This window comes from Oncorhynchus clarkii, unplaced genomic scaffold (assembly GCF_045791955.1).
Source record: "Oncorhynchus clarkii lewisi isolate Uvic-CL-2024 unplaced genomic scaffold, UVic_Ocla_1.0 unplaced_contig_559_pilon_pilon, whole genome shotgun sequence".
NCBI classification, from domain to species: Eukaryota; Metazoa; Chordata; class Actinopteri; order Salmoniformes; family Salmonidae; genus Oncorhynchus; species Oncorhynchus clarkii.
The window spans coordinates 1-26,054 of NW_027260878.1; the positions used below are offsets into that span (position 1 = coordinate 1).

The window sequence follows — 26,054 nt, forward strand, 5'->3', positions numbered from 1 at the left end:
GGTCTGTGTGTGTGTGTGTGTCGGTCTGTGTGTGTGTGTGTCGGTTGTGTGTGTGTGTGTCGGTCTGTGTCTAGGTTGTGTGTGTGTGTGTGTAGTAGAGGTCGACCGATTTAATGGTTTTCATTACGCGAATGCAGTAGAAGCCAAGGTAAATTGCTAGCTAGCATTAAACTTATCTTATAAAAACAATCAATCATAATCACTAGTTATAACTACTCATCCAGTTTAGCAGGCAATGTTAACTAGGTGAAATTGTCATTTCTCTTGCGTTCATTGCACGCAGAGTCAGGGTATATGCAACAGTTTGGGCTGCCTGGCTCATTGCAAACTTATTTGCCAGAATTTTACGTAATTATGACATACATTGAAAGTTTTGCAATGTAACAAGAATATTTAGACTTAGGGATGCCACCCGTTAGATAAAATACCGAACGGTTCGGTATTTCACTGAAATAATAAACGTTTTGTTTTCGAAATGATAGTTTCCGGATTTGATCATATTAATGACTAAAGGCTCGTATTTCTGTGTTATGTTATAATTAAGTCTGATTTGATAGAGCAGTCTGACTGAGCAGCAGCAGGCCCGTAATCATTAATTCAAACAGCACATTGGTGCTTTTTGCCAGCAGCTCTTCGCAAGCACAGTGCTGTTTATGACTTCGAGCCTATCAGCCTAATGGCTGGTGTAACCAATGTGAAAGGGCTAGCTAGTTAGCTGGGTGTGCGCTAATACTGTTTCAAACGTCACTCGCTTTTAGATTTGGAGTAGTTATTCCCCTTGCGCTGCAAGGGCCGCGGCTTTTGTGGAGCAATGGGTAACGATGCTTCGAGTGTGGCTGTTGTCGATGTGTTCCTGGTTCGAGCCCAAGTAGGGGAGAGGAGAGGGATGGAAGCTATACTGTTACACTGGCAATACTAAAGTGCCTTTAAGAACATCCAATAGTGAAAGGTATATGAAATACAAATGGTATAGAGAGAAATGGTCCTATAAATACTATATTAACTACAACCTAAAACCTCTTACCTTGGAATATTGAAGTCTCATGTTAAAAGGAACCACCAACTTTCATATGTTCTCATGTTCTGAGCAAAGAACTTAAACGTTAGCTTTTTTACATGGCACACATTTTTACATGGCACATATTACTTTCTTCTCCATCACTTTGTTTTTGCATTATTTAAACCAAATTGAACATGTTTCATAATTTATTTGAGGCTAAATTTATTTTATTGATTTACTATAAGTTAAAATTAGTGTTAATTCAGTATTGTTGTAATTGTCATTATTACAAATAAAAAAATTGGCCGATTTTAATCGGTATCGGCTTTTTTGGTCCTCCAATAATCGGTGTCGGTATCGGCGTTGAAAAATCATAATCTGTCGACCTCTAGTGTGTGGGTTGTGTAGGTGTGGGTTGTGTGTGTGGGTTGTGTTGTGTAGGTGTGGGTTGTGTGTGTGTAGGTGTGGGTTGTGTGTGTGTAGGTGTGGGTTGTGTGTGTGTAGGTTGTGTGTGTAGGTGTGGGTTGTGTGTGTAGGTTGTGTGTGTAGGTTGTGTGTGTGTCTAGCTTGTGTGTGTCGGTCTGTGTAGGTTGTCTGTGTAGGGCAGTTGTGTGTGTCGGTTGTGTAGGTCGTGTGTGTGTGTGCCCTGTTGTGGTGTTCGTCAGTACTAAATGTGACTTTCAGTAAGGGCGTGTTTGTGCATTGTGCAAAGGCAGGACTGTCGTCCGTTCTGTTCCTGGACTATATTTGGACATTTGGTAACTTTTGACAGCCACGCTAACAGTCAGGCAGGCTGATGGTAAACTGACCTAAGCCTTTATCTCACTCTGACTGCCGTTTTGACTATCTGTGAATTGGATACTATTCTGTTCTGTGGGGACTTTCCCTTCATTTTAATGTTGACAGCAACAATTCGATTTTGACACTGCCGTCTTATTTTTTTTTGCAAAGCAATGCTTCTGCCCGGTTGGAGTATGCCAGGTATAGAAGGTGTTTGTAGTGTAGAAATCGTTTGATGGTAATGTGTTTTTTCCTTTGGACAGTTTCTTGTCAAACGAGCACAACAGACAAATCATGACTGAAAGTTACTGAGAGAACAGGTGTAGAAACCACGCCTTCTAAACTAAATTTTTCTCCCATTAGACCTGGTGTCGCTGTTCGACCTGGAGAATGACCTCCCAGACGAGCTGATCCCAAATGGGGACCTGGGTGGCCTGATGGGCATGCCCTCCAACGGTGCCCCTGGCGGTGGGGGAGGAGTGCCTGGAGGAGGTCCCCGGGGCCTGGGCTCCATGGTCCCTGACGCTGCCGCCAAACACAAGCAGCTGTCTGAGCTCCTGAGAGCGGGCGGTGCTGGGTCCGGTGGCATGGGCCCCATGATGGGGAAAGTCCCCATGGGCCAGGGCTCGCCCAACCAAGCCCAGAAAGGAAGCCCCGCCAGCGGACAACAAGGCAACGGCTCCATGGTGGGCTTCAACCAGGCCATGATGAACAGCCATGGACACGGGATGCCGGGCCAGGTGATGAACGGGGCCCTGGGGCCGGCAGGACGGGGCAGGCTGGGGCTGCAGCAGTACCAGGTCCAGGCCATGCAGGGTGCTGGGGGGGGCGTGGGGCCGGGAGGCAGCAGTGTGCTGGCTGAGACTCTGGCTCAGGGAGGAGGGCAGATGGGAGCTCACAACGCCATGAACGCCCAGCAGGCTAGCAACATGAATAAGGTGAGTGTTGGTGCATGTACTGTCTGTTTACTGTCTGGCTTCACTCGGGACCGAGGGTTTTGACTAGTCTGGTCAGGAAAACTCATTGTCTGGCTTCACTCGGGACCGAGGGTTTTGACTAGTCTGGTCAGGAAAACTCATTGTCTGGCTTCACTCGGGACCGAGGGTTTTGACTAGTCTGGTCAGGAAAACTCATTGTCTGGCTTCACTCGGGACCGAGGGTTTTGACTAGTCTGGTCAGGAAAACTCATTGCCATGGCCTATGATTTGTGATTGTAAAACTGGAGTAAATACATTGGTCATTTATATATACAGCACCTGTCAAGTTTGGACACATTTACTCACTCAAGGGTTTTTCTTTATTTTTACTATAGAATAATAATGAAGACATCAAAACTATGAAATAACACATATGGAATCATCTAGTAAACAAGAAAGTGTTAAACAAATCAAAATATACTTAATATTTGAGATTCTTCAAAGTAGCCACCCTTTGCCTTGACAGCTTTTGCACACTCTTGGCATTCTCTCAACCAGCTTCACCTGGAATGTTTTTTCAACAGTCTTGAAGGAGTTCCCACTTATGCTGAGCACTTGTTGGCTGCTTTTCTTTCACTCTGCGTTCCAACTCATCCCAAACCATCTCAATTGTTGTTTAGGTCGGGTGATTGTGGAGGCTAGGTCATCTGATGCAGCACGCCATCACTTCTTTTTGGTCAAATAGCCCTTACAAGGCCTGGAGGTGTGTTTGGTCATTGTCCTGTTGAAAAACAAATGATAGTCCCACTAAGCGCAAACCAGATGCGATGGCGTATCGCTGCATCTCACAAAGACACGGCTATTGGGACCAAAAATTGGACTCATCAGACCAAAGGACATATTTCCACCGGTGTAATGTTCATTGCTTGTGTTTCTTGGCCCAAGCAAGTCCCCTTTTCTTATTGGTGTCCGTTAGTAGTGGTTTCTTTGCAGCAACTCGACCATGAAGGCCTGATTCATGCAGTCTCCTCTGAACAGTTGTTAAGATGTCTGTTACTTTAACTCTGAAGCATTTATTTGGGCTGCAATTTCTGAGGCTGGTAACTCAAATTAATTTATCCTCTGCTGCAGAGAATTCTGCATCGTCCTTTCCTGTGGCGGTCCTCATGAGAGCCAGTTTCATCATTGCGCTTGATGGTTTTTGCGACTGCACTTGAAGAAGCTTTCAAAGTTCTTAATTTTCTGTCTGAAAGTAATGATAGACTGCCATTTCTCTTTGCTTATTTGAGCTGTATTTGCCATAATATGGGCTATCTTCTGTATACCACTCCCACCATGTCACAACAACCGATTGGCTCAAACATGAACTTTTAACAAGGCAAATCTGTTAATTGAAATGCATTCCAAGTGACTACCTCATGAAGCTGGCTGACAGAGTGCCAAGTATGTGCAAAGCTGTCATCAAGGCAAAGGGTGGCTACTTAGAATAATCTCAAATATAAAACAATTTTTGGTTACTACAGGATTTCATAGTTTTGATGTCTTCACTATTATTCTACAATGTAGGAAATGGTACAAATAAAGAAAAGTTGTCAACTTTTGACTGGTACTGTATATTTACCTTTTATTTCATTATATTCATCCAGGCTTGACACAGATGGGAGTGGGAAATGATGTCCTTGCTTTACTGTGTCCCACAGTCTTCCCGTGCTCTGGGAGCAACGCTTTGTAATGGCTTGTTCATGGCATCATGGCTGTCTGTTTCATGCGTGCTTTGCATCAGTACATCTGTCTGTCCAGATAGGAAGCTTGTTGGTTTGGTGACAGAATCGTTGGTACAGCTCTGGTATCCCAGCTCATATCACTGTTGAGCTATGAGATTCAAAGTCATGTCTCTGTTTGGAACAGGGATTTCCTGCTCAGTGTGAGTGTGCATTGTTCTTGTACCGATTGAGCGCTATAATCCCTGTTGGTCAGTACATGTACACATGCATCTGTTGGGTCTCTCTCTCTGATGCATCCTTGTCTCCCACCCACCATATGCACATCCATCTGTAATCTTACCCTGGGATTTTTGGAGGAACAGGACACCCAGCTGGGGTGTTGAATACATCCCTCCAGGACAGAAGAAATGACCTTTCATAGCATGTTAGGAGCACAGGCTGACCTCCGAATAGTCTTTTCCAATAACAGGATTTTTCCTATAGCTACTGTAGTCAGAGGTCTCCATAGCGGATCAATGCTAACATTATCTACTGGATTCCCTTGCTTGGCTTAGCTGGTTGGAGCAACTGGAGTCAGCCTGCTGTCTGCTCTGAGGTCGGTGTATAGGTGTTCCCCCGCCTGTCTCGCTTGTAGGTAAGGCTGAGGCTAAAGCATGGAGAGTTAGGCCCATATATTTAATTTGAATGCTATGGTTAGGCCTGTAACTTGATTCTAGCTTGGTATTTCATTAATATCCCATAGACTTAGGCCTACTATTTACCTGCTTCGAGTTGTTTTGGAATGTGGATATAGGTGGGTGAAGGGAGATTGTTTGTAATGATGACAAGTCTGAGAAAGCATAGTAGTGTTTAGAGAAAGACAAGCTTTATCTGTTGATTTGTGAAAAGTGCGTAGTAGTTGTGTGGTAGTGCTAGTTTCAGGGATGTCTACGGATTTTCTCTGCTACTGTTGTGGTTTGACAGGAAACTACGGGGAAACCAGCTTGCTAGTTCATACAGACTCGACACATGCAGGCTGTCACCACATAAAACAAACCCCCGGGCTCGCTGACACACGTGACTGTCTGGCATTGCTTTCTTACACAGTACTGACAGGGAGTAACATCATGTCTCCAGTTCTCTGCGAATGTTCCATAGTTAGGCAACAGTAGCAGGGTCAACCCTGGGTGTATCTTCACCATCTAACCTACTGCCAGGAGAAAGAGGGATTTCAAGCCGTGGAGGATAGTGTGTACATGCCATGGTACGTTGGTTAGGCTGTGGTTGCTAGATAAAAGAGCTGGCTCTGGCAGTATTGACATTGCACAGCTGCCACAAGACTAACGCATGCTGCTGAAGTGTGGCAGACACCAGAGTGTCAGTCCTGCGTTCTTAGTATCTGTCTGAATCAGAAGCAGGTTAGGGGTCAATTCCATTCATTCACACAGTAGACCAAACAAAAATCCTCATTCCAAATGTTTCTAATTGAAGAGAAAAGTAATTTCAGTGTAAATACAGCACCCCTGCTAGCTAGAGTACACCTACTGTTGCCATTCACAGAGATGTGGTGGTCTGTGAGAATCAGTAGGACGGTTCAGTAGGCACAACAACATGAGACAACTTCTAGTAAAAAGAGGGGGAAGGGAAGTGCTGCTAAGGTACACAATAGTAGATTTTGGAAGACAGAAGGTTCTCTTTGGTTAACATCTTAGAGCTACCCCCCTACTTTTTTCAATTTCCGCCTGAAGACATACCCAAATCTAACTGCCTGTAGCTCAGGCACAGAACCAAGGATATGCATATTCTTGATTTCATTTGAAAGAGAACACTCTGAAGTTTGTGTAAATGTGAATTGAATGTAGGAGAATATCACACAATAGATCTGGTTTAGATAATACAATGGAAAAACCATACATTTTTTTTCATTTTTATTGTTGTATCATCTTTAAAATGAACAAGACAAAACAAACAGTCAGATAGGATGATGGGGACAATTTCAGTGAAAAATATAAGAGGGCAACAGTACTTGTGCAAAGTTTCAGACTGATAACTTCCAAAATGAGTGTGCTACATGACATTTATCATGAAGTTACCCAGGTGTCCCACACAAGTAGCCCAAATGTACCCAAGTGGCCAAATTGGTGAAGTTATACATTTTTGAATGGAATAACTATATTCAAAATACCAAAATATTTGGAAGACCCTCAGTCCTCTACACAATATTGTGCTGCTGATGCCAGGTGCCACAGCAGTCTCTTTCTGCTGTAAAGCAGAGGGTCACCAAGCTCGTGGTGCAGGTGATGGGGAACTTCATTTTGCAAAGAACACAGCGACGCCTCCATGCTGTGCCCTTTTGGCCCTGAGGCACATCCATGCCTGCAGAAATACATTTAGGCAGATGAACACCACTTGTGGCAGGAGCTGGATGAACCAGCTTCAGTGGGGGATGGACACCTTGGCACTGGGGGCTCCCATTCGGAGTCGGTGTCACTGTGAAAGAAAATGTTCAGTTAGAATAGTTTCACATATGAGCCCTGTATCAACAGGTATAATAAACAGAAATATATAAAGTGGTTGAAGGTTGAAGTGCATAAGGTTGAATATATTATGACCTGCTAGATCTGTCTTTTATATTATGACATTTCAGCTAGATCTACTGTCTCTATTATATTATGATAGACCAGCTAGATCTGTCTTTATTATATTACAACAGACCAGCTGTATCTACTGTCTTCATTTCACTTTGGCCATTGTTGTGGGCCTGCCCTCCCCTCAACAGCCTCAAATAGGCTATTTAATTTCACAAATAATATTTTATATTATTCATTTCAAACAACGGCATTGGCATGAGAAACTTACCAGTCCAAAACGATGTCCTCTCCGTTAAAAAAATATTCCTCCATTTGGGAATCGCTAAATTAATCGTCCTACAACAATCTGTCTCATTTTCCCGATCAATTTCTTCTAAAATTGTGTGTACATCTGTACTCCGATTTAGCTTTCCCTGACTTAGTCGCCATACTGATTGAGATATAAACAGCTGAAGACGCGCTTTACCAAAACAATGTTGTGCGTAACATGCGTTGCTCCTTCCGGTATGAAACTTTAATGGCGAATGACCCTCTTTACGCCAGAGTTTACTACATGGGTTGGTCTTCCAACACATAAACATTACATATTGCCGTTTACCTCAGCTCATTGGCTATCTACCCAGCTAGATTTCAAGATGATCAGTGGTCATTGGGTTAAAATACAGTCAATCAACGAAAGAGCGGTCATATCATTGGTGCACAATGATGTCATTACTTGTTACTTGTTACCGTTACTCGGTTTCTTTCACTCAATACGTCCCGCGAAATGACCCATCAGGTTTGGTTGTGTTACAAAAAAACCAGTTGATTGCAATGAAACCAAACATGACTGGAAAAGTCATGTTTCGTTTGTGTATTTACATCGAATGTGTCGTCGAAAATGGAATGAGACGGAATTCACGACACAAGCGGTTCACAAAATGTTTCCTGTTAGGCTATAAAAATGTATTTGATCAAATAAAAGACCATTCATTGTGTAACATTGAGCATTGGGATTGCAAACAGAGGAAGATGGTCAAAGGTAAACTATTTATTTTAATGCAGTTTGTGATTATGTTACGCCTGTGCTGGTTGAAATAGTTGTTTTTTATGGGGCTCTATCCTCAGATAATCACATTGTATTCTTTTGCAGTAAATCATTTTTTAAATCTGACAACGCAGTTGGATTAGCAAGATTCTAGGCTTTCGACCCATGTGAGACACTTTTATTTTCATTAATGTTTAACCTGTTGGATCTCTAGGGGCGCTATGGTAATGAGCTTAGGTCTGTAAATAGAATCCCGGATCCGGGTTTGGTCGACCCAACAGGTTAATATGACTATTTTTGTAGCGATCACCGTATGTTGTCGAATTTAATCCCGCTAACGGGTTCGGTGCGCAGAGAGGTTAAAGGGGTACATTGGTCATCAAAAAACGAGGAGGACCAAGGCACTTCATATAATGAATTAAAATGCCTATCTGTATGGCATGTTCAATGGAACATTAATAACTCTGATTCATTTCCTCTGCATGGTCTTCCTCAGGGAGTACAAAGAAATGATAATATCCTCTTTTGAACAGCTTTTCCTGTCAGCTCTGATTTGAAGGGGAGTGGTTACAGAATTTATTGGACAACATCTAGTAAGCGTTACTATACACATTAAAAAGTGAAATACTGTACATATGTTATCAACAAATTCAACTCCAAGCAAGAAGCATCAGAACGCCTAGAAAGGTAGTTCTAACCTTTAAATGTGACTGGGCAAAGTGTCAAGAATAGGAGAGCTGTCTATTCCATAGTACACTGGAACACAGCAAACATGGAAAACAGTCTAAACATAGCTGAGGGCAATAGAGCAAAATGTCCACTAGATGACAGAAAATGGACCTCTCACAACCCTACAGGAAAGGTGAGAAATCCATATCTTCATTTAAACCAGGGTATTTAGTGGCATGTAATTTGTAAATTCATTTCTTCATTTAAACCAGGGTACTTAGTGGCATGTAATTTATAAATCCATATCATTTAAACCAGGGTACTTAGTGGCATGTCATTTATAAATCCATATCATTTAAACCAGGGTATTTAGTGGCATGTAATTTGTAAATTCATATCTTCATTTAAACCAGGGTACTTAGTGGCATGTAATTTGTAAATCCATATCATTTAAACCAGGGTACTTAGTGGCATGTAATTTGTAAACCCATATCTTCATTTAAACCAGGGTACTTAGTGGCCTGTAGTTTGTAAATCCCAAAACTTTCCCTTTGGTTTAGCTGTTTAAGACGGTCCCCTTTACTAATTGAGGCTGGAACATGATCAATACCCATAGCTTGTAGGGAGGCAGGGTTGCCATGGTGTAAGGACTTGTAGTGCCTTGCCATGGGGTCGTCTTCATTGCCAACCCGTATGGCGTACTTGTGTTCCGCTAAGTGGTCTTGAAGGCGTCTCTTTGTCCATCCAATGTAGAACACCTTGCACTGTGGACATTCCAATCTGTAGATGACATGAGTGGTTTTACAGTTAATGAAGTACTTGACGTAATAATCCATTTTAGAAGCTGTCAACAGAAGACTTTTCCTGTGCGATAGTTCTGCAATGGTGGCACTGGTTGCACGTAAAAGAGCCTTTGGGTTTGTGGTCTGGCCATGAGACAGCTATTTGAAACAGAGACAACCACAGCCTGGTATACTCTCAGGTCTGTCGTTGTTTCCGTTAGCTACAGTACTGCTACCAATGCCATTCAAAGAAATTCAAGCGGTTTGGCATAGGGCATGTGAACTCTCTCATTCTCTATTTTGTTTTCTTTCTCATTCATTCTCAGTGAGTCCTCTTTCTCTCTCGCTGTCCCTCTAACATTCTCTTCCTCTCTCTAGTTTACCTTCATTCTTTTTCTTTCTCCTTATTTTCTTCTTTCTCTTCCAATTTTGTGTGTGTGTGCTGGTCCTCCCGGCCCCTTGGCTCATAATGGAGCTGTAAATCATGTTAAGGTGTGTGTGTGTGGAAGGAGAGAAAGGAGGAGGAGCGAGGGATGGAGAGAGGGAACGCGGCTATTTCAGAGGCCGTCTCCACATCTGTCTGGGGTGTGTTTTGAATGTATTACTTTTTAGTGCATGTTCGCTCTAGTTAGAAGTTGGGAGTTGATTCCCCTGCGCTGTTGTGTGTGTTTTATGCTTGGGTGGTATACTGTATACTGGAGTATTTTGAAATGCCAACTGTATAATCTTCAGTACCGGTATGATAAAAAGAGTGTGTGTTGGGGCGTCCTAAAGCTGTTGTGACTATGGAAGATGTGCTAAATAACAGCTCAGGTAGGAAGGAGTGTGTGTGTCAGAGCTAGGGAGGGTCTAGAGTTGGCCTGCGTGTAAAAAGTTCAAGCTTGAAGTGTGTTAGCCAGTCAGTAAGCGTGTGCGTGCCTGTGCTAGCCCAGGCGCGTGAGACCGTTTGTTTGTGGGAGACTAAAGTGAACGTGAGGCAGAGCGGAACTCGGCGTTTCAGAGCTCCACTGTATGTAGGGGGTGGGGCAGACTAGAGCTCAGCTGTTGAGCGTGGCTACAATGCTGCTGGTCTCTGGCTCTTTCATCTGTCTGCTGGAGCGCTGACAACGGCGGGAGAGCCTCCTCGCCACTAAGCACAGTGGAGCACAGTAGAGGAGCATGCTGCTAGAGCAGAGCAGGCAGGGCTGTGTACACATGCACACCAGGAGAGGGATGGACTAGAAATGGGGATTAGGTCATTATGCTCGATTGCTAGTCATCCAACATACTGAAGTGGCAATCAGCAGTTGAAACGATAACAAATGATCTCCTCGCCCCTGTTTCGGTAAAAATCTGAGGGATTGGGCTGGGGAAATGTAATCATTCTCTAATTCAAAGACAGAGCTTTGCTTTGCTTTGGATGCAAGGACTCGCTTTGATATCAAAAGTATAGTTTTAACCATGATTTGCGGCTAAACAGTGTTTGTTTACATTTAATTTGTTTACAAACATTGGGGTAAAACAAGCTTATATTTTGGGTTCTGATGGGGTACGACATTGTAAGCTAGTGAAGTATTTATTGGGTACATATCATAAAGTCCAAAAATGGATGAGGTAACTGCTGATTGACACTTGAAGACCTGAGCTATACACTGACAAAACATTAGGAACGCCTGCTCTTTCCATGACATAGACTGACCAGGTGAATCCATGACATAGACTGACCAGGGGAATCCATGACATAGACTGACCAGGTGAATCCATGACATAGACTGACCAGGGGAATCCATGACACAGACTGACCAGGGGAATCCATGACACAGACTGACCAGGGGAATCCATGACACAGACTGACCAGGGGAATCCATGACACAGACTGACCAGGGGAATCCATGACACAGACTGACCAGGGGAATCCATGACACAGACTGACCAGGGGAATCCATGACACAGACTGACCAGGGGAATCCATGACACAGACTGACCAGGGGAATCCATGACACAGACTGACCAGGGGAATCCATGACACAGACTGACCAGGGGAATCCATGACACAGACTGACCAGGTGAATCCATGACACAGACTGACCAGGGGAATCCATGACACAGACTGACCAGGGGAATCCATGACACAGACTGACCAGGGGAATCCATGACACAGACTGAGCAGGGGAATCCATGACACAGACTGACCAGGGGAATCCATGACACAGACTGACCAGGGGAATCCATGACACAGACTGACCAGGGGAATCCATGACACAGACTGACCAGGGGAATCCATGACACAGACTGACCAGGGGAATCCATGACACAGACTGACCAGGGGAATCCATGACACAGACTGACCAGGGGAATCCATGACACAGACTGACCAGGGGAATCCATGACACAGACTGACCAGGGGAATCCATGACACAGACTGACCAGGGGAATCCATGACACAGACTGACCAGGGGAATCCATGACACAGACTGACCAGGGGAATCCATGACACAGACTGACCAGGGGAATCCACGACACAGACTGACCAGGGGAATCCACGACACAGACTGACCAGGGGAATCCTGACGACACAGACTGACCAGGGGAATCCACGACACAGACTGACCAGGGGAATCCACGACACAGACTGACCAGGGGAATCCACGACACAGACTGACCAGGGGAATCCACGACACAGACTGACCAGGGGAATCCACGACACAGACTGACCAGGGGAATCCACGACACAGACTGACCAGGGGAATCCACGACACAGACTGACCAGGGGAATCCATGACACAGACTGACCAGGGGAATCCATGACACAGACTGACCAGGGGAATCCATGACACAGACTGACCAGGTGAATCCATGACACAGACTGACCAGGTGAATCCATGACACAGACTGACCAGGTGAATCCATGACACAGACTGACCAGGGGAATCCATGACACAGACTGACCAGGGGAATCCATGACACAGACTGACCAGGGGAATCCATGACACAGACTGACCAGGGGAATCCATGACACAGACTGACCAGGGGAATCCATGACACAGACTGACCAGGTGAATCCATGACATAGACTGACCAGGTGAATCCATGTGAAAGCTATGATCCTTTATTGATGTCACTTGTTAAATCCACTTCAATCAGTGTAGATGAAGGGGAGGAGACAGGTTAAAGAAGGATTTTTAAGCCTTAAGACAATTGAGACATGGATTGTGTATGTGTGTCATTCAGAGGGTGAATGGGGAATACAAATGATGTACAGTCCATGCGTAAAGTATTCAACCCCCTTTCCCTTTTCCACATGTTGTTACGTTACAGCCTTATTCTAAAATGGATTCAATAAATGTTTTTCTTCATCAATCTACACACAATACCCCATGACAATGTGAAAAAAGTTTTTCAAAATTGTAGAAAATGTATTTTTATTTACATAAGTATTCAGACCCTTTGCTAATAGACTTGAAATTGAGCTCAGGTGCATCCTGTTTCCTTTGATCATCCTTGAGATGTTTCTACAACTTGGTTGGAGGCCGCCTGTGGTAAATTTAAATGATTGGACATGATTTGGAAAGGCAAATACCTGTCTATATAAGGTCCCACAGTTGACAGTGCATGTCAGAGCATAAACCAAGTAATGCTGTTGAAGGAATTGTCCGTAGAGCTCTGACAGGATTGTGTCGAGGCACAGATCTGGGGAAGGGTACCCAAAAAATTCAGTGGCCTCCGTCATTCTTGAATGGAAGAAGTTTGGAACCACCAAGACTCTTCCGAGATCTGGTCGCCTGGCCAAACTGAGCGATTGGGGGAGAAGGGCCTTGGTCAGGGAGGTGACCAAGAACCCAATGTTCTCTCTGACAGCGCTCCAGAGTTTCTCTGTGGAGATGGGAGAACCTTCCAGAAGGGCAACCATCTCTGCAGGACTCCACCACTCCATCAGGCCTTTATGGTAGAGTGGCCAAACGGAAGCCACTCTTCAGTAAAAGGCACATAACAGCCCACTTGGAGTTTGCCAAAAGACACCTACGGGACTCTCAGAACATGAGAAACAAGATTCTCTGGTCTGATGAAACCAAGTTTGAACTCTTTGGCCTGAATGCCAAGCCCGGGGTCTGGAGGAAACCGGGCACCATCCCTACAGTGAAGCATGTTGGTGGCAGCATCACGCTGTGGGGATGTTTTTCAGCGGCAGGGACTGGGAGACTAGTCAGGATTGAGGAAAAGATGAATGGAACAAAGTACAGCGAGATCCTTGATGAAACCTGCTCCAGAGAGCTCAGGACCTCAGACTGGGTCGAAGTTCACCTTCCAACAGGAAGGTTCACCTTCCAACGACTCTAAGCACACACCCAAGACAACGCAGGAGTGGCTTTGGGACAGTCTCTTAATGTCCTTGAGTGGCCTGGACTTGAACCCGGTCGATCATCTGTGAAAATATATGTAGCGCAACGCTCCCCATCCAACCTGACGAGCTTGAGATGATCTGCGGAGAATGGGAGAAACTCCCCAAATACAGGTGTGCCAAGTTTGTAGTGTTTTACCCAAGAAGACGCAAAGGCTGTAATCGCTGACAAAGGTGCTTCAACAAAGTACGGAGTAAAGGGTCTGAATACTTTTGTAAATGTGATCTTTCAATCTAAACCTGTTTTTGCTTTGTCATTTTGGGGTATCGTGTGCAGATTGATGTGGGGGGAAAAACAAGTCTATCCATTTTAGTATAAGGATGTAACATAACACAATTAATACTTTCCGAATGCACTGTAAAGGCCTTTGAATGAGGTGTGGCAGTAGGTGCCAGGCGCACCGGTTTGTGTCAAGAACTGCAACGCTGCTGTGTTTTTCACGCTCAACAGTTTCCCGTGTGTATCAACAATGGTCTACCACCCAAAAGACATCCAGCCAACTTGACACAACAGGGGCCAGCATCCCTGTGGAACGCTTTCGACACCTTAGAGGCCTTAGCCTGAATTTGTCAGGGCATGTGGAGGGCAAATGGGGTTGCAACTCAATATTAGGAAGGTGTTTCTAAGGTTTGGTATACTCATTGTAGATGTCATAATTGCATGTTTTCAACCTTATTGGTCATATTGGAAGATCAAAATTAGTGTTTTTTTATTTATTCTAAAGAGATTGTAGCCGCGCACCTAACTATTCTGTCCATGCCTGCAGCAGATCTTGCACCACCCATTGTCTCTGAAATAGTGTTTTTTATGTGTTCAACTCACATTGAAAAGCTAGTCAATGAAGTTTAATGATGGTAGATGGATAGATAAATGGATGGGATTTGGCAGCCACTCATGGGGAAATGTTTCTTTCATACCTCTGTTTCCTTATTTGCCTGATTTTGGGGTTGGCAGTTATAACGATGGGGGGGACAAAGACCTGTTGAAATAAGTCACACTGCATCTGACCGCTCTCTCCTATTTTCATCCATTTCAATGAGCTCGTCCACAAGATCCGACATGTGTAATCATCTACAAGTAACTTGTAAGACATATATTCATATCTATACCTAGCCTGTGTTAGGTTTAGGTGCTCCCTTGTTTACTATCACATGTTGTGGTTGAGAGATGGCGTGATTTGGGGAGGCCTTGTAACAGGGGCCACTTCCTCTTATCTCAACCACGGAGAGACAGATGTCAACCGGCAGACCCACCATTGCATGTCATTCTCCCCTTCTAGACAATCCCCATGGAATCAGTGCTAAAACACCAGGCTCTTTGGTATTGTGTGCAGTAGGGAAACCTGTGGCTGGGCTTTGCAGTGTTGGGGCCCAATTTCATTTGAACCCAATAGGTTCGTTTTACAGTCCCAAATCATACATTGTCCTGGTCCTTCTTGACCCATTTTGAAACTCATGAATAGAGAAGAGACCTGGTTCACCTCAGAGATGGTCCTAATCCCTTGTCTCTCTGTAGATGGGTATGGCTGGCAGTCCTTTTGGGCAGCAGTACGGTCAAGGCGGGGCCCAGCAGCAGATGGGGGTGAACGCCCAGCAGCAGCTCCGGAACAAGGCAGCCCTTGCCAACAGCCTGCCCCCCTTCCCCAGTGACCTGAAAGGGGCCAACAGCCTGCCCCCCTTCCCCAGTGACCTGAAAGGGGCCAGTAGCATGCCAAACCTGGTAAGTTCCTCCAACTTTGTAGAAAAGGAGAAATGCAAACCTGCGGTAAGTTTACACGATGACCTAAACGGAGGATTCTGGGAAAGATCTGTTTCCATTTGGATCTCGAGCCTCTTCGTCTCGCCCCCTTAAACAGTTGGAATCCGATATCTGTCTGGGGGCCACAAAAAATCAGCTCTCAGATCTGATGTGGTCCCCATGCCTTTGTGTTTCAGACTTGTTACCTTGCCCCTACCCTCCTGGTGTTCTCACATATGAAAGTACTGACTATACAAAAGATATGTTGGAATCTCCACTCAGTTTATCAGAGGGTTAAGTGAAGCCATCATCATATTAATGTGCCTACCTACCTAGTCCTTTCAGATGTTTGAACACTGAAGAGATTAGATTAGGCCCTGGTTAGAGGACTGGTCTCTAAAACCCCTATCATTAACCCCTAGATCCTACGTACTATGGGAGGATTGGTTGAAGCAATACGGTGAAAATGACCCCCTGCCTATCAAATCCTTTCAGATTTAGTCTCACGTAGTGACAACTCTCCCGAAGTCTGAGTCCATTAGTCTCTGCATTGACTTTGAATAACGCTGCAGTTCCCAATGCCACGGTATTGGAACAATTATTCTGACACATTTCTCTTCCATCTCCAAAAACCAGGCCTGGAATGCAGAATGAGAGATTGTTGGAAGGGGAAACATTTGTTAAAAGACACTCCACTCAGAATATTGTTGTACAGAGAGAGAGAGAGAATGAGGGAAAGAGGAAGAGAAAAAGAGAAGGGTCTCTTTCAAGGCACTGAGTAAATACTGCATGCAAATCTCTCTCCCAGGAACAGGAAAAGGGCCTAATGAACTCATTACAGAGGAAATAGTTGTGTTTCTATTTTGGTTAAAGGTTAATGGAGTCTTATGTGAAATAGTTGGATGTTTACCAGGCCTTTTGAGGGGGGGGGGGGGGGTCGGCTTTTCTTTCTTTTTGATTCATTCACTGGCTGCCTCCCATTATTCTGTCTGGGAATCGTTCTTTCTCTGTTCACCACTCTTCCCCCTGCCGCCCTCCGCTCTTTGTCTTTCTCACACAAGTGTTTTCCCTCTTTCTCCCTAATCAAACCTCACCCCGTTGATCTCGGCATAAATGTGTTTATGTAGATCAGCTTTTCTTTTTCAAATTGTGAAAGTAATGTACTTGTATAAGTAGGCTTAATTACCGGGATTGGGTGATTCCATTTCAATATAAACGGTTCAGGGATACAATTCAAGCAACCCAGTTCCAATTCAAGTAATTGGGTTCAAGCTAAGTTTCAAATAAATCCAGTCTGCCTCACTTATTTGTTGCGTTTCCCTCCCAAGGCCCAGATGCAGCAGGTACCCTCCATGGTCCCTGGCGGTGGGGTGTCTGCAGCGACTGCGAGCCACACGGCCGACCCAGAGAAGCGCAAGCTCATCCAGCAACAGCTGGTCCTGCTGCTCCACGCCCACAAGTGCCAGCGGCGGGAGCAGGCCAACGGGGAGGTGCGGGCCTGCGCCCTGCCACACTGCCGCACCATGAAGAACGTCCTCAACCACATGACCCACTGCCAGGCCGGCAAGTCCTGCCAGGGTGAGTGTCTGGGGAAGGGGGGTTGTGGTGTTGGTTGCTGGATAAGTGTTGGGGGACTGAGCCTGTGTGAATATGATTGAACACACACTCGTTAATGTCCAACGGGATATCAGCTTTACTCCATTTAATGTAAGAGACATTTATATCTTCTTCTGCTGTTTAGAAGGCTATAGTTTGTTGATTGACGTTGAAGTCAAGTTGGTTATCTTTCTCTGTGCTGCTGTGTCCAAAGCCCCTCTCTCCTCTTTCTCCATGGCTCCATATGAATTAGTCTTTCTGCTGTTCCCGGCATCCTATCTGCTCAACTACTTCTCAACCGTATTGGAGGAGAAGGTTGAAGGTCCCTGCCCTCTGACCTTCTCTGTGTGTTTTGAGGAGGAAGTGAAGAGAGGATTTGCAGAATTGAGGAAAGATTAATTTGGAAATAACCATTGTCTTCCATTCCCTCCCTCCTATTTGCCCCGGTGACTGACTGAAATCCCGCTCCAGCCTATATTAATAGTGAGGACACCAGCAGCTATAAATCCCGGGGCTTGTTTTAAAAGCCTGTCTGGGTGCTTAGGCCTAATGTAAATACTCAAGTGGCTTTAGTCTCCACACTGAGTCTGGGTGGCTACGGCGCTTTCCTGCCGCCCCGTGCTGCTCTGGACATTAAAGGGTGTCTCTAGGTCGATGGCCTCTGACTTTTAACCCCTGAGGTGCCAGTCATATTGGTAATGTGTTTTAATGGCTATGGGGTCAAATGAGGATATATGATGTTCTAGGTCTCATCCGGTTTTAATTGGGTTGTGCTGTTTACATGTTTTTAAAATGGTTTATATTAGTGATTATTTGTTTAAATGGCCTTGTTGTTTGGGTTTGCCGGTTCCAATGTTGTATTTGTTTTAACATTTTGTGGTGTAATATCTCACGTACCTACTAGCCCTGTGGGATAGCCCGCTAGCAATTCAAATAAATAATCGTAATATTAAACATTTATGAACGTAAAAGTATCTTATATCATTTAAAATCTTAAATTCTTGTTAATCTAACTGCATTGTCCGATAAACAGTTGGCTTTACAGCGAAAGCATACCATGCAATTGTTTGAGGACGATGCCCCACAACATATTTTTGAACCAGCACAGGCTTCATGAAATCACAAATGGCGATTTAAATAAATTGCTTACTTTTGAAAATCTTCCTCTGTTTGCAATCTCAAGGGTCCCAGCTACAACATGAATGCTTGTTTTGTTAGATAAAATCCTTCTTTATATCCCAAAAGGTCTGTTTAGTTGGCGCCATCGATTTCAGTAATCCACTCTTTCAACAGACAAAGGAATCCAAAGAGCTACCGATAAACTTTGTTCAAACAAGTCAAACTACGTTTCTATTTAATCCTCAGGTACGCTAAAATGTAAATAAACTATAATTTTTCATACAGAATGAAGTTTTTTCAATAGAAAAGTGAAATTGGCAGGCGTGTGTTCTCTGTCTCGCGCGAACAAATAGATTTTCCACTGAGACTCTTTGTGCCAAAACTCCTAATTCTTACTAATTTTGTAAGAAACAAGCCTGAAACCTTGAACAAAGACATCTAGTGGAAGCCATAGGAATTGCAATCTGGGAGCTAGAATTGCATAGGACCCATAGCTTTCCATTATAAGAGCCTGGGACATAAAACTAATAATAATTATGGTTGGGTTTTTCTTTAGATTTTCGACTATATCAGTTGTGTTATAGTCGCATACATTATTTTAACATTTCTACAAACATCAGTGTTTTCTATCCAATGCTAGGCCTGAGTAACAGGCAGTTTACTTTGGGCACGTCAGTCAGGCAGAAATTCAGGAAAATAGACCCTAGCCCTAATTTATTAATGATAACTCAAATACTTGAGGCTTTTCTTTAAGTAATATAAACTCTGGGATGAGACTTATTTGATGTTAACAGGAGTAGAATGATCTCTTTTATACTCTTGAAGGGATGAATCTGAAACTTCCACTTAAGTTAATGCATTGGTATCAGTAGCATGTTCACCACCGTGTGTCTCTAAAGCCCCTAATCATGCTGTTATTGGAGTCTTCCTCCACAACCATTTGCTTCCATTCCCTGGGTCTAAATCAAATCTATTACAGCAATTATCTGACTGTGTGAACACAATGGTACCTTTCTGTTAGTCCACAGGGCCCATTAGGCAACAGTCACATTAGGCTTGGAATAGTTACTAACTTTTGATTTCTGTTAGTCCACAGGGCCCATTAGGCAACAGTCACATTAGGCTTGGAATAGTTACTAACTTTTGATTTCTGTTAGTCCACAGGGCCCATTAGGCAACAGTCACATTAGGCTTGGAATAGTTACTAACTTTTGATTTCTGTTAGTCCACAGGGCCCATTAGGCAACAGTCACATTAGGCTTGGAATAGTTACTAACTTTTGATTTCTGTTAATCCACAGGGCCCATTAGGCAACAGTCACATTAGGCTTGGAATAGTTACTAACTTTTGATTTCTGTTAGTCCACAGGGCCCATTAGGCAACAGTCACATTAGGCTTGGAATAGTTACTAACTTTTGATTTCTGTTAGTCCACAGGGCCCATTAGGCAACAGTCACATTTGGCTTGGAATAGTTACTAACTTTTGATTTCTGTTAATCCACAGGGCCCATTAGGCAACGGTCACATTAGGCTTGGAATAGTTACTAACTTTTGATTTCTGTTAGTCCACAGGGCCCATTAGGCAACAGTCACATTAGGCTTGGAATAGTTACTAACTTTTGATTTCTGTTAGTCCACAGGGCCCATTAGGCAACAGTCACATTAGGCTTGGAATAGTTACTAACTTTTGATTTCTGTTAGTCCACAGGGCCCATTAGGCAACAGTCACATTAGGCTTGGAATAGTTACTAACTTTTGATTTCTGTTAGTCCACAGGGCCCATTAGGCAACGGTCACATTAGGCTTGGAATAGTTACTAACTTTTGATTTCTGTTAGTCCACAGGGCCCATTAGGCAACAGTCACATTAGGCTTGGAATAGTTACTAACTTTTGATTTCTGTTAGTCCACAGGGCCCATTAGGCAACAGTTACATTAGGCTTGGAATAGTTACTAACTTTTGATTTCTGTTAGTCCACAGGGCCCATTAGGCAACGGTCACATTAGGCTTGGAATAGTTACTAACTTTTGATTTCTGTTAGTCCACAGGGCCCATTAGGCAACAGTCACATTAGGCTTGGAATAGTTACTAACTTTTGATTTCTGTTAGTCCACAGGGCCCATTAGGCAACAGTCACATTAGGCTTGGAATAGTTACTAACTTTTGATTTCTGTTAGTCCACAGGGCCCATTAGGCAACAGTCACATTAGGCTTGGAATAGTTACTAACTTTTGATTTCTGTTGTTTTTTCTTTGGCTCTGTGATTTACTGGACAAAAGCATGTTTTATGTGCCCAGGTGTTTATTTGCCCAGCTTATATGGTGTCTTGGACAGGGAGTGGTCATCTTGTCATAGCTACTGTATGTGTTTTTCAATGACTCGTTGCCTTCTCTCTTCCTCTTCTGTCATCCCTCATCTTTCTTGCTCTTTTTCTGTCTTTCATTCAATCTCTTTCCTTTCTCTCATTCAACATTCTCTCCCTCCCCCCCCCCCCCCCCCCTCCCTCTCTCTCTTCCTCTCTTATCCTTCTATCCCCTCAGTGGCTCACTGTGCGTCGTCCAGACAGATAATTTCTCACTGGAAGAACTGCACGCGGCATGACTGTCCCGTCTGCCTGCCGCTGAAGAACGCCAGTGACAAAAGGAACCAGCAGCGTGAGTACCTGTTGTTTTACCCTAGGACCCTTTAGGACCCGTGTGTGTGTGTGTAACATTGGGTTTTGTGTAATATCATCCCATACAGGTGTTTTGGCATTAGCATACAGTGCATTCGGAAGGTATTCAGAACCCTTTTCCCACATTTTGTTACGTTAGAGCCATATCCTAAAATTGATTCAATTGTTTTGGTTCCTCATCAATCTACACTCAATATCCTGTAATTTTTGCAAATGTATTTAAAAACATAATGGAAATATAGCATTTTCATAAGTATTCAGACCCTTTTATTCAGTACTTTGTTGAAATACCTTTGGCAGCGATTACAGCCTCGTCTTCTTGAGTATGACGCTACAAGCTTCGCACACATGTATTTGGGATGTTTCTCCCATTCTTCTCTGCAGATCCTCTCAAGTGCTGTCTTGTTGTATGGGGAGTGTCGCTGCACAGCTATTTACATGTCTCTCCAGAGATATTTGATCGGATTCAAGTCCGGACGCTGGCTGGGCCACTCAAGGACATTCAGAGAATTGTCATGAAGCCGCTCCTGCGTTGTCTTGGCTGTGTGCATAAGGTCATTGTCCTGTTGGAAGGGGAACCGTCACCCAGTTTGAGGTCCTGAGCTCTCTGGGGCAGGTTTTCATCAAGGATCTCTCTGTACTTTGCCTGTTCATCTTTCCCTCCATCCTAACAAGTCTCCCAGTCCCTACCGCTGAAAAGCACTCCGACAGCATGATGCTGCCACCACCATGCTTCACCGTAGGGATGGTGCCAGGTTTCCTCCAGACGTGACGCTTGGCATTCAGGCCAAAGTGTTCAATCTTGCTTTCATCAGACCAGAGAATCTTGTTTCTCATGGTCTGAGAGTCCTTTAGGTGCCTTTTGGCAAACTCCAAGTGGGCTGTTATGTGCCTTTTACTGAGGAGTGGCTTCCGTTTGGCCAATCGACTATAAAGGCCTTATTGGTGGAGTGCTGCAGAGATGGTTGTCCTTCTGGAAGGTTCTCCCATCTCCACAGAAGAACTCTGGAGCTCTGTCAGAGAGACCATAGGGTTCTTGGTCACCTCCCTGAACAAGACCCTTCTTCCCTGATTGCTCAGTTTGACCGGGTGTCCAGCTCTAGGAACAGTCTTGGTGGTTCCAAACTTCTTCCATTTAAGCATGATGGAAGCCCCTGTGTTCTTGGGGACCATCAATGCTGCAGAATGTTTTTGGTAACCTTCCCCAGATCTGTGTCTCGACACAATCTTGTCAGAGCTCTACGGACAGTTCTTGCTCTGACATGCACTGTCAACTGTGGGACTTTATATAGACAGGTGTGTGCCTTTCCAAATCTTGTCCAATCAATTGAATTGACTAAAGGTGGACGCCAATCAAGTTGTAGAAACACCTGAAGGATGCGGGTATTGTGTGTAGATTGAGTTAATGCTGTAAAGTAACAACATGTGAAAAAAGTCCAAGGGTCCGAATACTTTCCGAACGCACCGTAGATAAACCGGTTGTTGTCGCCCCTCAGCCAGTTTTCATACAGAAATCTGTCTCAGTGTTACATCTGCCACATTACATTTCATTTAAATGTATTTACATATTGTAGGCACAGATACAAAAACTGACACATTTCATTTACAACAGATGCATTGCACACTATAACACACTTGAGCTATAAATGATTTGCGATGTAAATCGAATTGAATTAGTCACATGCGCCGAATACAACAAGTGTAGACCTTACAGTGAAAAGCTTACATTGTTGATTAAGGGCTTGTATGTAAGTTCATTTTTAATTATTTTTTTTACAATGTAACTGAATTGTCAACAGAGAAGCATGCTGAGCTGAGAGCATAGAACCCTAGAGTGAGTGAGTGAGCGAGTAAAGTTTTCAGTGGCGCCACCTGCAGCCGCATCCCTAGCTGTGCTCTGTGCTTGCGCTGCTGGCTCGCTCTGTGCTTGCTCGCTGGCTGTGAAGGATTCCTGTAGAATGCTGGGCCTGTAATCTGACACCCTGGGGGGGGGGCTCCGGAGTTTCTATCTGTGGGGGAGGAGCTCAGGGGGAGAAATCTCTCTGATTGGCCAGAAAACCGGTGACCGATTTAAATCCCCCCACAGAGGCAACCTGCATATTCTCTCTGCCGGTCACAGATCAACATACAGAAAGCAAAGAGCAGCAGTAGTAGGATCTTTGGGTGGAAGCGGATAAATATTATTTTAGATCATAACAAATGTAGGCTTTACAATTTTGTTTTGTTTAACAACTTGAGTTTTTTATGACTTCTATGAGAAAAATAATTGATTTAATCTTTGCCAATCAGTAGATTGCTTTTCATCAAATGTAACATCAAATGTAACTTCCTTTTCTGGAAGGGTATACTAATGATTTATTAACATAGGCCCAAGCCAAGTCCTAACTGTAGTTCTGTTTGAAAACTGGGGGAGATTGGTGAGTTATGTGCAGTTGGGATTCATCGCAAGTGTTCATATTTACTCATCTCCCTCTCCACCCACCACCCTCTTCAATTTGATACAAAAGTTATTGTATTGCCAAAGCAATAAGGTTTCTCTTTGAAATGTTTCATACATGTCTCCGCTCCCTCTCCAGCCATGCTGGGTTCGCCCGGCGCCAGCCTGCAGAGTGCCATCAATGCCACGGTGGGCACAGGCCCTCCCGGCAGCTCCCCGGGTTCCTCCATGAACAGTGGCGGGGTCAGCAGCGGGCACATCGACCCCAGTTCCATGCAGCGGGCCTACGCTGCCCTGGGCCTGCCCTATGGTAACCAGTCCCCTGCTCAGGGAGGACCTGGAGGACAGAACACAGCCCAGGGAGGGCAGCAGCTACGCTCCATCAATGCACTAGGTAAGAATGTTGCTTGGTCTCATTGGAGTTTTAGGCTAGGTTACTGTAAAGCACTTGAGGACAGTAGGATAAGAGCATCTGCTGAATGACTCAATTGTAAATGTAAAAATGGGTTGATAGATGCATTCGATTGATTCAACTGAATTGAATTTTGCGTTTGCAAATATGCACAATTTGAAATCCCAGAGGATGAAATCCCAGACACATATAGTGTCACATACACATTTGGTAAAGTTCTCTGTATAAGGGTCTCTCGTGTGATGAGTCGAAGTGGTATAGTGAGGGTATTGGTCACTGTTTTGGTGCTAATGCTGCCTCTGGTTGGCTGTGTTCTCTCCCAGGCACTAACATGAACATGGCCGGAGGAGGGGTGGGCGTGCCCTCAGAGACCGGCATGCTCTCGGACTCATCGCTCCCCTCGTCGCTCAACAAGTGAGTCCGCTCACCCATTTAGATTGTCTCTCTTAATTCTGTGCCCTAGATCACTCCAACTGGGTGGTACAGAGCTGGGCCCACTACAGTGTACAGCAGCACTCACCATTTTTACAATGAGCTCCAAAAGTATTGGGAAAGTGACAATTCTTTTGTTTTGTCCCTGTACTCCAGCACTTTGGAATTGAAATTATCAAATGACTATGAGGTTAAAGTGCGGACTGAGCTTTAATTTGCGGGTATTTTCATCCATATCAGGTGAACCGTTTAAAAATTACAGCACTTATTGTACATTGTCCTCCCTGTTTTAGGGGAACAAAAACAGTAAGATTAATTAACTTATGTGTATTAAGGTAGTCAAAAGTATGTTATTTGGTTCCATATTCCTAGCTTGAAATGATTGCATTAAGCTTGTGACAACAAATTTGGCGGATGCCAAATATAAATTAATGGTAAGTAATGTATTGTCACTTTGGAGTCACTTTTGTAAATGAGAATAGAATATGTTTCTAGAGACTTATACATTAATGTGGATGCTAATATGATTACGGATAGTCCTGAATGAATCGTGAATAATGATTTGAGAAAGTTAGTCGCACAAATATCATGCCTTCTTGACATGCCAACCTCTCACCATACAATAACAGGGGAGGTTAGCATTTTATATCATACCCCCAAGACATGCCAACCTCTCACCATACAATAACAGGGGAGGTTAGCATTTTACATCATACCCCCAAGACATGCCAACCTCTCACCATACAATAACAGGGGAGGTTAGCATTTTACATCATACCCCCAAGACATGCCAACCTCTCACCATACAATAACAGGGGAGGTTAGCATTTTACATCATACCCCCAAGACATGCCAACCTCTCACCATACAATAACAGGGGAGGTTAGCATTTTATATCATTCCCCCAATACATGCTAACCTCTCACCATTACAATAACAGGGGAGGATTGCATTTTATATCATACCCCAAGACATGCTAACCTCTCACCATTACATTAACAGGGGAGGTTAGCATTTTACATCATACCCCCAAGACATGCTAACCTCTCACCATTACATTAACAGGGGAGGTTAGCATTTTAGTGGGGGTCTGATATTTGTGCATTTAACTTTCTCACTCATCATTATTTACAGGTCATTCAGGACTATCCGTTATCATGCTATAATCCACATGAATGTAGATGTAAATAAGAATATAATATGCTTCTAAACACAAGTGACTCCAAAATGACACTACATTATTTACCATTCATTTTATTCAGACCCCTTCACATTTTCCACATTTTATGTTCCAACCTTATTCTAAAATGTATTAATTAAAAACATTTCCTCATCAATCTACACACAATATCCCATAATGACAAAGTGAAAAACATTTTATTAAATTTGTACTTTTTGCTATGAGACTCGAAATTGAGCTCAGGTGCATGCATCCTGTTTCCTTTGATCATCGTTGTTTCTACAACTTGATTCGAGTTTATTTGGAAAGGCGCACACCTGTCTAGATAAGGTCCCACAGTTGACAGTGCATGTCAGCAAAAGACAAGCCATGAGGTTGAAGGAGTTGTCCGTAGAGCTCCTAGACAGGATTGTGTTGAGGCACACACCTGGGGGAAGGGTACCAAAAAATTGCACATCATTGAAGGTCCCCAAGAACACAGTGGCCTCCATCATTATTAAATGGAAGAGGTTTGGTACCACCAAGACTCTTCCTAAAGCTGGCCGCCTGACCAAAGTGGGCAATCGGCGGAGACGGGCTAGAGCTTGATGGCCTAAAAATCATATTTTTTTTCCAAGCG

At 44.0% G+C, this 26,054-nt stretch overlaps 1 protein-coding gene across 1 annotated transcript in view; it reads left to right on the forward strand.

The window, feature by feature from the left end:
* The first annotated feature begins 2,147 nt into the window (after positions 1-2,147).
* Positions 2,148-26,054, forward strand: part of LOC139402046 (CREB-binding protein-like) — a 67,426-nt gene continuing 43,519 nt past the window's right edge. The window contains exons 1-6 of the mRNA XM_071146100.1: positions 2,148-2,718; positions 15,364-15,567; positions 16,914-17,163; positions 20,841-20,954; positions 23,551-23,805; positions 24,147-24,237. Of these exons, the coding sequence (XP_071002201.1) occupies positions 2,218-2,718; positions 15,364-15,567; positions 16,914-17,163; positions 20,841-20,954; positions 23,551-23,805; positions 24,147-24,237 (1,415 nt within the window). The 5' untranslated portion in view covers positions 2,148-2,217. The remainder of the gene's footprint in view (positions 2,719-15,363; positions 15,568-16,913; positions 17,164-20,840; positions 20,955-23,550; positions 23,806-24,146; positions 24,238-26,054) is intronic.